Source organism: Macaca nemestrina, chromosome 4, assembly GCF_043159975.1.
Source record: "Macaca nemestrina isolate mMacNem1 chromosome 4, mMacNem.hap1, whole genome shotgun sequence".
NCBI lineage: Eukaryota > Metazoa > Chordata > Mammalia > Primates > Cercopithecidae > Macaca > Macaca nemestrina.
The window spans coordinates 19,425,075-19,442,623 of NC_092128.1; the positions used below are offsets into that span (position 1 = coordinate 19,425,075).

Here is a 17,549-nt window from a genome sequence, read left to right on the forward strand (position 1 = left end):
TTTTTTTAAAGACAGGGTCTTTTTCTGTCACCCAGGCTCAAGTGCAGTAGCACAGTCATGGCTCTCACTGCAGCCTCTGCCTCCTGCCTCAAGTAATCCTCCCACCTTAGCCTCCCGAGTAGCTGAGACTACAGGCATGAGCCACCACACCTAGCTAATTTTCAAAATTTTTTGTAGAGATGCTGTGAGAGCCAACAATTTTGAGAACAAGATTTTACAGTGAGTGAGAAAGCAATTGCTGCTCAAAGAGTGTGTCCTGGCCGGGTGCGGTGGCTCACTCCTGTAGTCCCAGCTTCTCGGCAGCCCAAGGTGGGGGGGATCATTCTAGGCCAGGAGTTCAAGGCTGCAGTGAGCTAGGTTCATGCCACTGCACTCCAACCTGGGGCATCCTGATAATGCCACAGCTTCTATGTGTCCTTGGGAGAAATATTTTCTCCTGTAACTTTGCAGCTGGCTTTATCGTGTATCACCCCAGCCTGGTGAGTGGCAGGCCAAGTCGGGACTTTCTCAGTCCAAGTGATTTTTTTTTTTTTTTTTTTTTTTGAGACAGAGTCTCACTCTGTCACCCAGGCTGGAGTGCACTTGTGTGATCTCAGCTCACTGCAACGTCTACCTCCGAGGTTCAAGTGATTCTCGTGCCTCAGCCCACCGAGTAGCTGGGACTACAGGCAAGGCTCATGCCACCATGCCCGGCTAATTTTTTTGTATTTTAATAGAGACGGGGTTTCGCCATATTGGCCAGGCTAGTCTCGAACTCCTGACCTCAGGTGATCCGCCCACCTCTGCATCCCAAAGTGCTGGGATTACAGGCATGAGCCACCACGCCGGGTCCCAAGTAAATTTTTACTTTCTCAACACACAGAGGGAAGCCCTTTCTGTCACTTCTGGCGTCTTTCCCTTCTCTTCCTCCTTCCTGCCCTCCTGCCCCTCCTCCCATTCCTTCCTCCCCATGTGTCAGCCCCTGACGTCTCTCTTGGTGCCTCTCCTCCCCAGGCTCAGCAGCACATCACCGCGGACCGCACTGGGAGCCACCGACGGCAGCAGGCCTATATCACTCCCACCATGGCCCAGGCTCCCTACTCCTTCCCGCACAACAGCCCCAGCCACGGCACTGTCCACCCCCACCTGGCTGCAGCCGCCGCCGCCGCCCACCTCCCCACCCAGCCTCACCTCTACACCTACACCGCGCCTGCGGCCCTGGGCTCCACCGGCACCGTGGCCCACCTGGTGGCCTCGCAAGGCTCGGCGCGCCACACCGTTCAGCACACTGCCTACCCAGCCAGCATCGTCCACCAGGTCCCCGTGAGCATGGGCCCCCGGGTCCTGCCCTCACCCACCATCCACCCGAGTCAGTATCCAGCCCAGTTTGCCCACCAGACCTACATCAGCGCCTCGCCAGCCTCCACCGTCTACACTGGATACCCACTGAGCCCCGCCAAGGTCAACCAGTACCCTTACATATAAACACTGGAGGGGAGGGAGGGAGGGAGGGAGAGAATGGCCCGAGGGAGGAGGGAGAGAAGGAGGGAGGCGCTCCTGGGACCGTGGGCGCTGGCCTTTTATACTGAAGATGCCGCACACAAACAATGCAAAAGGGGTAGGGGCGGGGGGCAGGGGGACGGGACGGGACACCAGTGAAACTTGAACCGGGAAGTGGGAGGACGTAGAGCAGAGAAGAGAACATTTTTAAGAGGAAGGGATTATAGAGGGTGGGAAATCTATGGTTTTTATTTTAAAAAAGAAAAAGGAAAAAAAAAAGTCAATAACAAAAAACACAGCTCAAGAACCCATTCTACGCCAAACTGGAAAGGAGAAGAGAGCAACAGGAAGATTCCAGAAGCGGGGGGCCCCAGTTTTTGAAGAACTTTATGAACTTTTCAAAGATTATTTTCATATGGCAGCAAGTGATACGGAAGACTTTGCTGTCAGGGACACCTGATATGGAAATCAAATAGATTTTTAATTAATTGAACATAAGATTTAGGGATTTTTCCAGAACTCGAAAGGGTCAACAGCTCTCCAGAACGTCAGGCTGCAGCCTGAGGAGGCTGATGTTTGGAGCTGGTGTGGGGTTGGCGAGGCTGAGTCCAGGCTCCCTAGTCAGGAAAGACGGGGAACGCCAGGCTGCTGGAAGGCCCCCGGGGGCGCGGGGCGGGTTTTCTTTTTCTGAGCACTCTGGATAAATCCCTAAGCAATGTTGTTCCTCAAATGTCATTAATAATGTGTGTTGCAAACTTTAGATTTTTTTTTTCTTTTCTGAAAATGTATTTTCTCTTTGAGTCCACCCCTAGTCGCATAGCGTAGGGCTAGCGGTCGTCACGGACACCCTAGTAGAATGTAGCACTCAGCACCCTTGTCTCCTACCTTGTGTTCAACTCCAATGATACCAATAGAATATTCCTCAATGTAATTGCACAAAAAAAAAGCGATATAACATAGGCATGTAACCAATGTGGCGGTGCAGGTGTGCGGGTGAGCGAGCGCGTGTGAGTGTGCACGCACCGCCCTCCCCGGGTGGCCCTCGGCGCCGCCACCCTAGCTGGCGCAGTCTTGACACTGCATCCTTCCCTCCTAGTGCCTTACCGAGCGACAGACGCGGCGTGAGGGTTTACTTCCACTGGTACTCCAAGAAACTGAGGCTAGTCAGACACAATCTCAGCTCTTCTGTTGTGCTGTTGTAACAGTTTACTCTGGCCTTTTTTTTTTTTTTTCTTTTTAAAATGTTAATGCCCATTGTCTTTCCTGGGCTGTTTGCTAGCGGAAGGATGCCAGGGAAGCTGGCAGGAGCTAGGAGAGAGTCCGTGGATCTTGAAAGAAATATGGGAGACAGATGCCTGGCAGGTGCGTCTGGAGATGGGGACAGCGGGAGTTGAGTTGTGGTAGTAGTTGAGTTGTACTTTGTGGGCGGAGGCCCAGAGAGACTCCCCACCCTTCACCCCTGCCCCACTCTGTCCCCAGCTCTGCCATTTGTGAGGCCAGAGGTTTCGGGACTGTTGGCCTTGCCAGGCAGCTGTCTCCCGCCCCAGGCAGCACCCCCTAGTCCCTCCCACGGTGAGAGCCTGGAGCTCTCAGCCTTGCATGGGACTCCACTCTCTCCTACGACTCCCTGGGCTGTTTTGCTCTAACGATCTTGCCAGATCCCTCCCTCTGTAGACAACCACCAACCTCTGTTTGCTGTTGAATTCTCTCCTCACATTACCCAGGTCTGCTCAAGACATGATTTTGGTTTTGGTTTCCAAGGGTTCTAGTGGGCAGAAGGTTGGAGGGACACTTATGAGGGTGACCGGGGGTCTGACGCTGCACTTTGGAAAAATTCACACAGTTAAATTTCCAAAGAAATCTGCCCTTTGCCCTCTTTGCACCTTTGACACATTCTGGAAGTTTTCTCAGGCTTTGGACACTGCTGGGGATGGAGGTGTGGAGAGGTGGGGAGTTCTCTGTCTTCATAGTAAATAACTCTGAAATATGTGAATGTGATTGGCAGGAGAATCTGGCCAAGGATGGGGCCGAAAAGGTGGTTCTAATTGTTTGCTTCTGATGTTGAGTCCTTAGCTGACCCCACAGGCAGGTTTCCAAGGTGCAAAGAGATCTTTCCCGAGTCAGCGGCCCCATCCTTATCCTCCCGCCCTTTACTTCCTCACTCTGCAGTCTCCCTCAAGGATCTACTGTGAAAGGTGTGTTTGTAGTGATATCCAACTAACTCAGTAACGAAGCCGTTACTTAGCTCTTAGCTGTGAAATAACTCTGGAAACTTCCCCACCCCAACCATAAATTCTTACTTACAAAGAAATAGGTCCCCAAACTGGAAACAGCTTAGTCCAGCGAGAAGGAAGGGCACCATGACTGCTCGATGCTGGGCACAGCTGGGCCGTCTTGCCAAGTGCCGCTGGAGGCTGAGCAGGCAAGAGGCCTACAGCAAGGAGATGCCCTCCCCTCAGGCCATTGTCAATACCATCTTTATCTGGAGGTGGGGAAGTGCAACCCTCTGAGACAGCAGGACAATGGTCAGTTCAGAGAGGGTGAGGGCAGCAAAGGTTTAGAGGACACAGAAGCCAGAGGACCCCCTGCTCCACAGCTGGGTCAGCCTGGAAAATCCGTCTGTTAGGGACTTTTTGGCAGCCAGATGGCAGCAGTAGCCCATTAGGTCTCATCCCGAGTTCCAAGTCGTGGCTGCAAATGAGCCTCAGTTCGCCTTATTGGAGAGCACCCCCAGACTCCAGGGCACAGTTCACTTCCAGCCCTTTCTAGATCTGATCTTTTAGGGGGAAAGACAGCTTAAAATGTTCTTTTTGTTTTAAAGAAAATTCTTCTGTCTGCTTAAGTTGGAGGCTACTTTCACCTGACGTTTTCTTTCCTTTTATTCTTCCAGATCAGGAATGAAATTTCCATGCTGCTCATAAAGATAATATTGTACTAATTATTTTTATTACCATTGTAATTATGATCATTATGTTGATATTTTAGTCAGGGTTTTACATGCACGTTTATTCCAAGTATCTTTGTGTTTTCTCTTTAATATTTAAACTTCTTCTCTCTGTGAGTATATGAGTAGACTGGAGGGACATCCAGATGTCCAGTTTTGTCAGGCGAAAAAAAAAGGAAAGACTTAAGAAGTAGGAAAATAGTTTCTGTCATCTCTATCCCACCAAGAGCCGTCAAGAAAGATCCACCGCAGAACAAAAGTTTAAAGAAGAATCAAAGCCTTGATTGGGCTTCTGACAACATGGTCACCATCCAGGTTGTCATTTTCTAGATCCTAGCGAGCTGGGATGCGATGTCAGGTGGCATCTCGTGGGCTCGGGGAATGCTGAGTCACTGACTATCCAGCCCTTAGCTGGCTTCTCTCCCACATCCTCAGAGTTCTCCTGTGCTTCTGAAATCTGTTAACTAAATCTTTGGCTTGCCTCTGATATTTAAGCAAGAAAATTCCCTCCCAGAGGTGACCCCAGCCGCTTCCCCACACATCCACCCTTTTCCCATCTGCGCACCTGGGGCGTGGCTTAGATTCTTCACTGCAGAAACATTTGCCCCCTCCCAGAAGCTGCTGGGCACAGTGAGGTGGTGTAAGAGTGACTGGCAGGTGGTACCTCCCCCAGGAAATTTCACCACACCACCCAGTTCCTCAGCCTGCCCCCTCCCCCTGTGATGCATGCTCCCAGCACCCAATTCTGGCCAGCTGGAAGTGGGTGGAAGGATGGCAAGAAGCCAGAGAAACCCTGAACAAAGCTGGGTGGCTGCTCAGGCATCACAAGTTATGCCCCCTCTGAAAGTGGGCTCCGGCCACATCCTCAGTGCACTGTGCTGTGTGTGCTGGGTGCTCACATGCTGTCCGCAGACCCACAAAGTGCTAGGCCCCAGATGAAGAAAGGGGTGAAATAGCCAGCTTCACCAAAGGGAAGGGAAGGGAAGTATTGGGCGATGCCAGCCCCACAGATGCTCAGCAAACATTAGTGCACATCCTCCTAGTCCTCACCCGATGGCCTCCTCTACCCCATGCATGGAGCTGCCACATCAGAAGCCCCAGGAGAAGCTCCGTGCTGGAGAGGCCAGCTCCCTGAAAGCCCAGTTGCATACCTGGCCAAATCTGCCATGTGGTCACCTTGGCAAATAGGCTGCTGTCACTAGGACCAAGCTCTCAAGCAGAGGGATGCCAATCTAGTCCTTACTTAGCCCACAAATCATCTAGCGCATCCTCTAGTCTTTCATGGGCTTCCTCCTTCCCTTTTGAAGAAACATTGTTCAGAGGAAGAGGGGAAGATTTGAAATATCAGGTCATGGAGGAGTGTTTAATTGGAGCCTGGTGAACCGCAGGGCGATTTGCTTCTGCTCACTGGGTTCTGACGGGCCCGTCTGGACGTGGGCCCCCATGTCTCTGTGCTTAGGGCCTCTTCATGATGTTTTGGATGTTTCCAAGGGAAGTGGGTGAGCAGATCAAGGGGGTGGGAGAGTCAAGGCTTGATGCCAATTAATACTGTGAAGTGGAGCGTGCGGTCAGTGGAATTCAGAGGAAAAAGAAGGGTTGGAGCAAAGCGGCATTCATCTCCTGGACTGTTAGCCTTTCTAGTCTTCCTGGTGGCTGAGGTGTTTGCAGGCTGGGGAAGCCAGCTGACCTTTGTCCTCTTCAACCTGGAAGACTCAGCCTGCCCGACACAACGTGTGAGACGAATGGACGTCAGGAAGGGAAGGGGAGATTAGCCCAACTGCCGACAGAACGATTTCCCTTGGTTGGACCTTGGGAATGGCAAACACTCATATTGGAACAAGCTTGGGGTGGAAGATTTAGGCCGTGTGAGCGTGTGTGAGTGAGTGGAACAAACTTTCTTGGAAACTGGAGGGAGGAGATGAGGAGGCTTCGGGAAGTATTACTGATGGCTTATGGTTGAGAGAGCGACATGGGGCCCCAGCTCGCCCCAGCTTTCATCCCAGGTTTTCTGTCTGATGCTGAGGGCAGGGTGGGGTGTGGGACCACCACTCTTGCTGGCCTGTCAGGTAGCCACTAGGACAGAAAATGGAAAGAAGGAAATGACTCAGTGCTCTCAACTAGCAGAGAGAATTCAAGAGAGGTGAGGGTTCCTTCCGCAGGCAGCCTGGGACTCCACAGCGCCAGCAGGAGTGACTTTGCCACGAGACATTCCAGCCCAAGGGACTTTGCAGGCTTCATTCCCTGTCTGTGTCTTTTCCTTCTGATGTGTTTTACAGATTTCTGACGGGGAAGCTTCAAACTTGAGCAGGCCAGAGATGTCCTTACCAAATTGGAAAGGAAGGTGAAGCTGTTCCTTTCTTTAGCCAAAGAACCCTTCTCAAAGATGCCTCCAGAGATGGACAAAATGGCCTTCCCCTCCTTTCTTTCCAGGCAATAATGACATCATTAGTGATGCAATTCTGTTTGTCTTTCTCTTTCCTCTCCTTTTTCTTAAAAAAAAAAAAATTGTATTTGTTTCAAAACTGTGCTATTCTTTTAAGAGTGGAGGAGACCCCTTGGATGCTGCTGCTACTGGGAGACAAGGAGCTGTACCAATAGGTGGGCCTGACTAATCCCGGGCCACCATGGGAGCGAGCAAAGCAGAGCTGCCAGGAGTTCAGCTGCATCAGGGACGTAGAGCATGTGGGGGCTGGGCTCGGAATAGCAGTACTTTTCCACTTTGATGCCTTAGAACTCTTACTTCTCATCTCCACAGACCAGACTCAGTAAAATCTCAGGCCACTAGAGAATGGAAGGCGGTGAAACAGGATTTAAATGCAAAAGAAACGTATTGGAGGCTTTTGGCACCATGGCTCACTAGAGGGACCCAGCATAGTAGAGGTTTCTCGTGTCTTTGTTGCAGCTTCCGAAAAGTTCAAAAAAGAACTCCAGGCCGTTCTTTGCTCAGACCCAGTGAGAGTTTGTGGAGAAGTGCCCCCTGCAGGTCTCCTGTCCCAGAACACCAGCACCAGAGGGGGTCTTCCTGATGTCCCCTGCTGGACTTGCCCAAGCCTGGGAGCCCCTCATCTCAGATCCCTGTGCTGAACATGGCACCGACTGTCCCTTATTTGTTAAAATTTGCAGTATCTCTCAAGTAAATAATAGCCAGCATTTGTTGAATACTTTCACGACTCCCGGGCCAAGGCCTTTATGAGCACTGTCTCAAGGGGCCCCCACAGCCACCCCACAGGGAGGCGGATAACAGCCCCCATTTATAGATAAGGGAGCTGACCAGATGCTCCGAGAAGTGGCAGGTGTTGAAGGAAGGATAAAGCAGTGATGGGCCAGAATTCCCAAGGTGCCCTTCCTGAGATGTGATTTTTAATCTTTTAACTTTTTAAATTAATAGCAATGCGTGGCCTCATATTTCTATGAACCATTTAGTGATACTCCCGCTTCCTGCATGCCACACACTGTGTCGGGAATTGCTCATGGGTCGTCCTGTTTCATCTTTTCAGCAGCCCTGTGAGATCGGCAATATTAGTCCCCCTGCAGCCGAGGAAACTGGCCAGAGCCACACAGCTCATGAGGGGCAAGGAGGGCTTGAACCTGAGTCTGCCCAGCTCCAGAACTGAGCTTGCAGCCATTGGCTGCAGCTGTCTCCTGCATGTCTGAGCAAAGAAAGGCCTTTACACAGCATCACCCTGTGCCATCCCGTGCACTGTGGGACTCAGCTGAAGGACTGTGCAAAGAGGGGGCTCCTGAGTTGGATTTAGGCAAAAGGGGCAGAATTAGTTTGATTTTGAGAGCAAATCTCTGGAGAGTTTCTTTTGATTCATAGTAGAATTCCTTTTAGATTTCTTTCCAGCATACCAACTAGCTTTAGTAGTGCTGCTACAACCAGCTCTTATAAGTAAGAGTGAAAAAGAAGTATTCTTTTCTTCTTTAAAAAATAATTTTTTCTTGCTTATAGTTAATTCTAGAAAGGCAATACTAAAGGTATATATTTTTTTCAAAATGCTATTTTTTACTGCACTTGATAATTATCCTGACAGCTCTGATCTCTGTGATAGATTCACTCTTCAGCTCTGGGCAGAACCAGAGGCAGGGTTCACACCAAATTTGTAAATACCATATGTGGGTCTGGTGTCCAGGAACTTTTTTCTTTCTGTTAAAAAAGAAAAAAAAAAGAAAAAGAAAAAAAAAAAGAAGTAGAGGTGGAAGAAAGACAAGACTTAGAGGAACAAAAGAACGTTTTCTGTTGAGATAGATACTCTTCTCAAAGAAATAGCAACAATTGTATAAACAGGAAAACCAGCCAGCTTTCATGATAAAAGGAAGGAGTGTCTCTTGCCCTGGTATGAGATTAACAGAAATACAGATGCATTTTTGTTTTGGTTGAAAGATGGTGATAATTTAGAAATGCTTAGGACTAGATTTTTAATTTTTTAAAAGAACTATTATCATTTATTATGAAATATTTTTCAGTTGTTTTCAGTGGGTTTCTTGTTCCTTTTTTTGTTTAAAACCTTCTTTGTTGACTGGCTCCAGGCTTGTTTGCCTAAATTCTTAGGTAGTTTACACAAGTTCTAGAATCTTTTAGAACTTTAACTCCATTGGAAGCAAACCCAACTAATCGGAGTTTGAAATCCTGGTTGGTTTCAATAGGTATTCTGGAATTCTGGCAGAACACCTAAAGATTTTTTTTAGAAGGTTTTAGATACATTATCTTACACAAACTGTGACCTAATGGCAATAATTACCTCAAATGTGGGCATTCATCCTGGTTTTAGCCTTTTTTGAAATCATGTAGCCAGCTTGATCTTGGAATTTAAAGACTATGAATTCTCTGTGGGCTGAAAATAATGATTACTTCATACCCCGGTCATCGTTGCTTAAGTGAATTCTGAAAATAGCTCATCTTTACAACAAAAATGAAACCAAGGAAGAGATTATTCTTTGTGTGTTGTACTCAAATGTGATGTTCAAATGCACCTGTTAAGTATATATGTTTTTAGCTACTGTAAAATGCTGTTAGCCTTCTAAGCTATCAAGAGAGTCACATTTTAAATGAGTAAACTAAACTATTGACTGTGGATACTTAAGCATATTTCTGGCTACGTTTTATAGTTAAAGTGTTTTATAGTTTACATTTAGACTGGTACTTTTTAAAGAAAAGTTCTGTTTATAACTGACATCTGCAAACCCCAGCGAATGCCTCTTAGTTGCAGGCTGCGTCTCCCCCAAGGCAGGTGTGTTGTCCCAGACTCTTCTGTAGTCCAGCATGTGCACTGCCCTCCGGATTATTAGTTTCCATGTGAACTCGAGAGAACATGAAAGGCAATCCAGATGGAGGGAGAAGGTGTGAGTCCGCAGCCCGGGCCAGATGCGAAGGTCTCATGCATGTCATCTAAACACTTGAGTTCAAGGCCTTCTCTCTGACATCTTGGAAAAGTCATTGAGAACAGTTAACCTGGTTCATTGATTTTTGTCTTGATTTGAATATTTAACTTATTAATAGATCCACTGATTTCCAGGCACCAGGCAGTAGAAGAGACTGGGATTCAGGTGACCATGAAGGCGCAGCTGCTACTTCTGGGCCCGGGGTGATATTTTGATCAGCGCTTTGTAGGGGAGGACCATTTACCCCTATTCCCATGGTCGCTGGCTGGGTTTTCCATATATCTGCTGTCATTTATTCGTTTTCCCCTTGAAAGCAAAATCAGTGTAAAAGGCTATGTTTACGTTTTACTTATTGTCCAGCTTAGACTCAAAGCCTAGTTCGGTGGGAGGGGGACCTTAGCATCCTCTCAGAGATGGTCAGGGCTGAGCAGGAGAAGAAGGCGGAGACAGAGGGGCAGCTCAGCCTGGTCCTTTGAGACCTACTCTAAACAGACATCGTGTTTGGAACGAGAGAGATGCTTTGAGATGGGAATGGGCCCCACTGTCACGCAGAAACAGACTGGGGGCATGGCAGTTTCCCTGAGTCTTGGTTTCTTTTGCTTTCTCTTGTGCCACCACCAAACTGCAGAGGACCTGCTGTGACCAAAAGGGCATTCCTTTAGCAGATAAGACCTTGAAAACTGCAAAACACCTGGGACCAGGGAGCTTTTAAAAAATACAAAAAATATACCACTTTTGCTTTTTCCCTGTGAACTGCATTGACAGTGTGTTCTTACGACAGTCTTTTGATAGAAATGTTACCGTAAAATAGTTTTCATCTCACCCCTCCTAATCATACTCCCACTTTCCTGTTTGTGTGGTGGTGGTGGTGTTTTTTCCTTTACATGAATTAACCAAATGAATTTTGTGTCATTGTTTTTAGGGCTTATATTTTTAAAACATAGAAATTGCCTTTTTGTTCATTTGAAAAGTAAGTATGTTGTATCTGAAAAAGGGCTCTGCCTCTGCTCTCCCTAGCTTCCTTGTAACCAATCTCCAATGAATCTCTCCTGGCACTGCCCCCTTCCTTATATAGGGTCACTGTCCCCAGGGCCACCTCTGCCTCCACCCTGCTGTCACCACTGCCCCGGGCCAAGGCACCCAGGACTCCCAGAAAGCGCGAGAGCCAGCAAGAAGGCCCCAGTCAGCCTTGAGACTGGTGGTCAGAACTCCCTGTCAAGAGTCGCCTGCTGGGCTGAAGGGGCAACAGATTGTCATTGTTGAAATTGTTTGGCTCAGGTTATAAGGAGGAACTTGGGAAGTAGAAAGTGACTTGACCATGCACATCCCTGGTAGCTTCCTGTAACTAATGAACAGAGAGCGCACCCCCACCCCGCCCTGTCCTGCCCCACCCGGTACCCGGGCAGATGTTCCCGTCTGCACTGCCGTGAGTCAGTCGGTCCCCCGTTTTGGCTCTCCTCCCTTTTGTGTTCCTGCTCACTTCAAGCTTCTTCCATGGACTTTCCAGGGCACAGTCATCTCTGGCCCCCAAATCATCTCTTCATCCTCTTTGTGTGCATTTTTTTAACCAAATGAAATAGACCAGAAAGTCATGCTTTGGGGCAGCAGAATTTCTAGTTTAGTAGAATCACTGTATAGAGATAGATATTGATATATATGTTTGTGTATATATATCAAACCAAATTTGATAGGAGAAGTATAGCTTTACGGATGAGGAGGAGGAAGAGCTCTTTAGAGGTCGGAGTTAGCACTGGTGTCTTGGACGTGCATGGGCCTTGTCCCAGGCCACTCCGCACACATGGGGCTGAGGCGTGGCACCAGGCCCTTGTCATCCACCTCACCATGGCAGAGCCAGCGGGCCCTGTAGGGTGCCCCTGCTCTCACTGGGTCCCAGCTTCAAGCGCATCGGTGGGTGACGGGGGCAACAAATCAGAGTGACTGGAATTTTCCATCCCGTTTTGCTTTGACCACATGTATTGAGCTGCAGCCTCTGATATTCTATCACATTTCCAAAAATGGTATCCATTAGGATAGAAAGAGAACGGATCTGTAGAAATGTTTACCTTTCAACTGCCCATGAATTCAGGACACTGGATAGAAAGACTCACTCCCCAAAATGAGAACAGGGAAGAGGAGACCTGGTGACACTAAGTCACCAGGTCCAAGGAACATGGCTCCCTCCCCAGGGTCATCTCACCTAGATCTTTCTCTCCCAGGTCATCTCAGCTCAATCTCAATAACCCTATGAAAGCCCTGGTCTGTTGTGTTCCTTCACCGTACGGTTTCTGTAATAAAAAGTGTTAATCCATGTTAATCTGTGTGAAAATTATTGCGTGCAACAGTATTTTCTCGTGTACCTCTTTTTCCTATGTGAATTGTCCCTCTTTTTTATTTATAAATGTCTACTTTTGTTTTTTTAAAGACAAACCAATGTGTTGTAGACCTATATGTAACCTATTCCTTAGTCTCATATTATAGGTATGTTATAAGAATGGATATTTTACCTGGCTTTAGAATGTTTTACAAGAAAACTAATTCTTAACTGATCAAGTCCTTGCTACTAAAATGCTTGTGTTTTTCATCATGACGTCGTGTGCTTCTAAATTAATCATTTTCGTTGTAGAAAAATGGAGTGAATTTATATTAGTCTTGGAAACTAATAATAGCATTGTAAATCTATGAGATGATTTTAACAGAAAAAATATAGAAGAATATAGTTATTTTAATTGTAATATTACTAACTGTAGGGTGAGAAAAAGGGGGGTCCCATTGTGGTGAACTATGTTATAGCTTGTTACTCACAGTTTCTTTTTGATCATTTTTTCGGTCTCCGAGGTGAAACGACTTATTAATTAAAATTTGTAAACTCACATATGCATATTGTATATGTGTAGAAATGTAATCACACTTTGTCTTGGAATTACATTAAACTGTTTGAAATCACTGTACACCTGCCTGGCATGCTTATTTATCCTGGAACCAGACCTGTCATAAGAGTGAAGAGTTTATTGTTACAAGTAATGTATTTTGGGTTGGTTTGTTTATTGAGACGGAATTTTGCTCTTGTTGCCCAGGCTGGAGTGCAATGGCACGATCCCGGCTCACTGCAACCTCCACCTCCCAGGTTCAAGCAATTCTCTTGCCTCAGCCTCCCAAGTAGCTGGATTTACAGGCATGCGTTACCATGCCTGGCTAATTTTGTATTTTTAGTAAAGACGGGGTTTCTCCATTTTTGGTCAAGCTGGTCTTGAACTCCCAACCTCAGGTGATCCACCTACCTCGGCCTCCCAAAGTGCTGGGATTACAGGCGTGAGCCACTGTGCCCAGCCGAGATTATTTAATGGCTCTGGAAATGTGTAGAAGCCACCACTGCATTGAAAATTTGCAGAGAGAGGGAGGGCCTTGAACTCATGTTAGTACCAATTCCCATGCAGCTGAGTGGGGCTAAGAGTCTCCCAGCTTCCTACTGCCTCTTCCAAGCCATTTCAGCCCCATCTGCTCCCAATCTCTGTCCCTGACACCTAAGGTGTGGCTGTCACCTGCTGTCCTGGAAGCTTTCCAACATGCATCCCGGATCCTCCGCACCCAGGCCCTGCCGTCTCACCAGACACCATCAGCACCCGCAGCCTCGTGGCTTGCTAACCCATCACCAGGGCTCTTGTCACTCTGCACCTGTGCTCCACAGCCCCATCCAGGCTCTGTGCCTGCAGCAGCTCCACCTCAGCAAGCCTAAGAAACTCCACATCCTGCTGGGACTGGGGTTTCCCAGCCTTCTGACACTCTTTTTGTCTTAAATTATGGTAAAATATACATAATATAAAATTACCATTTTAACATTTTTAAGTGGACTGCTAGCAACCTTAAATACATTCACATTATTATATAGCCGTCACCACTATTTCCAGAATTTTTTCCTCATCCCAAACACAAGTTCTGTCCCCATTAGCAACTCCCCATTTCTCCCTCCACCCAGCCCCTAGCAACCACCCTTCTACTCTGTCTCCATGAGTTTGCCTATTCTAGATATTTCATGTACGTAGAATCATATATTTGTCCTTTTGTGTCTGGCTTATCTCACTTAGCATAATGTTTTTAAGGTTCATTCATGTTACGGCATACCTCAGAATTCCATTATTTTTCATGGCCAAATAATATTCCATTGTATGGAGAGATCACATTTGGCTGATCCATTTATCTGTTGATGGACATTTGAGTTGCTTCCACCTTTTGGCTGTTGTGCCAATGCTGCTGTGAACATTGGTGGGCAAAAGATCTGTTCAAATCCCTGCTTTCTATTCTTCTGGGAGCGTACCCACAAGGGAATTGCTGGATCGTACAGCAATTTTAAGATTAACTCTTTGAGGTCCTATCATTCTGTTCCCCATAGCAGCTGTACCATTTCACAGTCCCACCAGCAATGCACAAGGGGCCCTGTTTCTCTACCCAGCACTCATCCTGGCTTCCATTTCCAGGATTTTCAAGTCTGAGGAGCTCTGGGTTCCAAGCCCTCAGTCTTCTGTGCCTCTAGGTTGGCCAGGCTAAACTCCACAGCCTTTCACTCCACCCACCTTCTCCCCCACACCCGCAACTCACCGCCTTTTGCCTCTGCCACACCCCCTCACAATGGCTCAGTGACTCTGCCGTCCACCTCTGCTCCGAGGGCTACTGGGGAGGACCACCAAGCCCTGAAAACGAACGACCTCCAGCCTCGCTAGGCCTTCTGTTCCAGCAGCAACTTCTGTGGCTAATGGGAAACACCAATCTCTCCAGGCCCTGAGCCCCACTCTCATGAGACCTCTACTCCCCAGGCAACCCAAAGAGGTTCAGGCTGCTGGACAGAGTGCTCTCATCCCCCTCCTCCAGTCCCAGCGGCATCCGCCTTGCTGCCTCGGATCCCTTCAGCCCCAGGGGAGAAAGTCCCTGTGCTTCCCCCGTCCTTTCCTGTCTCCCCAGGGCTCTTTCTCCTTCAAACGTCTCCTCCTTCTTTCAGACCTTCAGCCGTGCTCCCAAATGTCCTTCAAGAAGCAGCCTGAGTCCCCTCTCTAGGGAGCTTGCCCTAACGCTCCTGACTGAGGCAGGCAGCCCCGGTCTCGGTTCCCAGCGCCTTGTACATTGTTCCTCATTAGACCACACTGTCAACATTGTTTCCCTTATTTTCCTTCCCCACAAAACCCTAACATTCTTTCAGGTAAAGATCTGTCTTTCATCTGCCTCCGGGGCATCTATTACAATGCCAGGCACAGAGTGTGTGGTCAAGGCATCTTCAGGTGAATGAACACACCCCTCAGCCACCTTCATCCAACCCCCAACCCACCTTTCCAGTCTCCAAATTCAGCATCTCCCAGAACTCCAGTAATACAAACAAAACCCTGAATGTGGCCCACACTTCAACTCAGATTAAATTCAACTCAGCTAAAATGTAAACTATGTGAAATCCACGCAACACATTTGGACAAAGCTTCAGAATTCTTCCATCATGCATTTTGTCATTTTTACGACAAATGCACTGAAAGGAATCACATCATGTGGAAACGGAAAGGGAAGTAGATTCTGCACACCAGTGAGGTATGAGTGGGCCAGGCCGGTGCGGGGTTGGGGGGATCACCTGAGGTCAGGAATTCGAGACCAGCCTGGCCAACATGGTGAAACCCTGTCTGTACTGAAAATATAAAAATTAGCCAGGTGTAGTAGCGCATTCCTATAATCCCAGCTACTCGGGAGGCTGAGGCAGGAGAATGGCTTGAACCCAAGAGGTGGATATTGCAGTGAGCCAAGATCGTGCCAGACTCTGTCTCAAAAACAAAAACAAAAACAAAAAAGAGATAAGAGTGGGTCAAAGGGGAAGGCAGTGTAGCTGTATCCAAGGAGCTCACATCCGTGCACCGCAAAGTTGTTTAAGTCTAAAATGAAAAGATACACTTACTGTTGTCAATATTTCCCTTAAGCATATTTAATATTGGGGTAATAAAATTGATAAGCTGCTTACCTGCCAAGGCGGCCCCTAGAGAAAGACCAAGTAAACAAGTAAATGGCGCCCTCATTTGGCATCCAGGTTGTGGTGGTCCCTGTTGCGGCTTTGGCTCTAGACGGGATGCTCCTGCATCGCAGACCCTTCCTTGCTTTTAGGGCACATGGCTGGGTTTCAACAGCTATGCCCTAGCCTGTTCCAAACAAGTGTAAAGTTTTTTTTATGACAGTCTAGCTTATATATGTTTTCTAACCGTTTACTAAAATAGGTAACTTGAAGCAAATATTAAGTATAAAAGCAGAGCATACATTAAGAGCAAAGTGTAGATGTAACACTATTAGGGTTGAATATCCTCATGTCTCTTAACTTTCATTTTCAGTCCTTCCTTTTTGCCAGCATTCAGCTTTAAAGAATGAATCTGTGCCACGCGCGGTAACTCACGCCTGTAATCTCAGTTACTTGAACCTAGGAGACAGATGTTGCGGTGAGCCCAGATCATGCCATTGCACTCCAGCCTTGGGCAACAAAGCGAGACTCTGTCTCAAAAACAAAAGGAATCTGGGACTCTTTCTTTCACCCACCTCACACATTTTATATCCAACTTGGACCACACAAACTTCCTCTTAGGAAATTTATTTCCTTCATGACTTCCCATACACTGTCTTGCACTACTTGAAGATGAAAAACATCCACTGTTCAGCATCAACCCCAACCCTCATTCTATACGGAAGAAACCGATAGCTAGAAACTAGACATTTCATCCAGTGTTGTGAGACCATCAATTCCATTTTGTAAATGCTTGTTGTCCATGTACGGAGATCTCTAGGTCTATGGTCTCTTCTACAGGGTCACTCCTCATTTGCTGCCACTTCTAAAGCAATGCTAGATTACAGGTAACCTTGAAAAGGACCACTTGATGTCCACTTTCATGTCCTCATATATATTCTATTTCTTTTTTGTTTGCTTGGTTGGTTTGGTTTGGTTTTTTTGTTTTTTTTTTTTTTTTTTTTTTTTGAGATAGAATCTTTCTCTGTCACCAGGCTGGAGTACAGTGGCGTGATCTCGGCTCACTGCAATCTCTGCCTCCCAGGTTCAAATGATTCTCCTGCCTCAGCCTCCTGAGTAGCTGGGATTACAGGCATGCACCACCACACCCAGCTAATTTTTTGGATTTTTAGTGGAGACAGGGTTTCACCATGTTGGCCAGGATGGTCTTGATCTCCTGACCTCGTGATCCGCCTGCCTTGGCCTCCCAAAGTGCTGGGCATGAGCCACCACGCCCAACCTCATTACTTCTATTTAACATTTTTTATAGAAGTTAAAAAAAAAATACAACAAAACACAAGATTGTATAATATGAAACACCATATAATAAAAATATTGAAAAGGGAGAAGTAAAACTGTCTTCATTCAGAGAAAACATGATTGCATACAAAATCCTAACCAATCTACATAAAAACCTACTAGAGTTAGCAAGTCAATCTGGCAAAGTTACAGTATAAAAAGTCAGTGTACAAAAATCATGTGTACTTCTTTATCCTAGCAACCAACAATTGGAATATTAAATTTTAAAAACAATACCATCTGTAATAGCAACAAAAATAAAAAATATTTAAGGATAAATTTAACAAAATATATGTAAAAGCTTATCCTTAAAACTTGTAACACATTGCTAAAAGAAAATTTTTAAAATTGTAAATAAATCCAGAGAGCCACCTCGTTCATTGAATGAAATACTCATTGTTAAAATTACCTCTCTAAACTGATTTATAGATT

At 46.9% G+C, this 17,549-nt stretch overlaps 1 protein-coding gene across 10 annotated transcripts in view; it reads left to right on the forward strand.

Moving 5' to 3' along the window:
* The window catches only part of LOC105471291 (homeodomain interacting protein kinase 2), a 220,021-nt gene extending 207,268 nt beyond the window's left edge, over window positions 1-12,753 (forward strand). For 8 of the 10 annotated variants that reach the window (XM_071094373.1, XM_071094379.1, XM_071094375.1 and 5 more), the window contains 2 exons: window positions 994-1,440; window positions 6,700-12,753. In XM_071094373.1, coding sequence (XP_070950474.1) covers window positions 994-1,440; window positions 6,700-6,768 — 516 coding nt within the window. In that variant the 3' untranslated portion in view covers window positions 6,769-12,753. Of the gene's footprint in view, window positions 1-993 lie in introns of all 10 variants that reach the window. The other 2 variants (XM_011723683.3, XM_071094380.1) reach the window with 1 other exon arrangement.
* The last annotated feature ends 4,796 nt before the right edge of the window (window positions 12,754-17,549 follow it).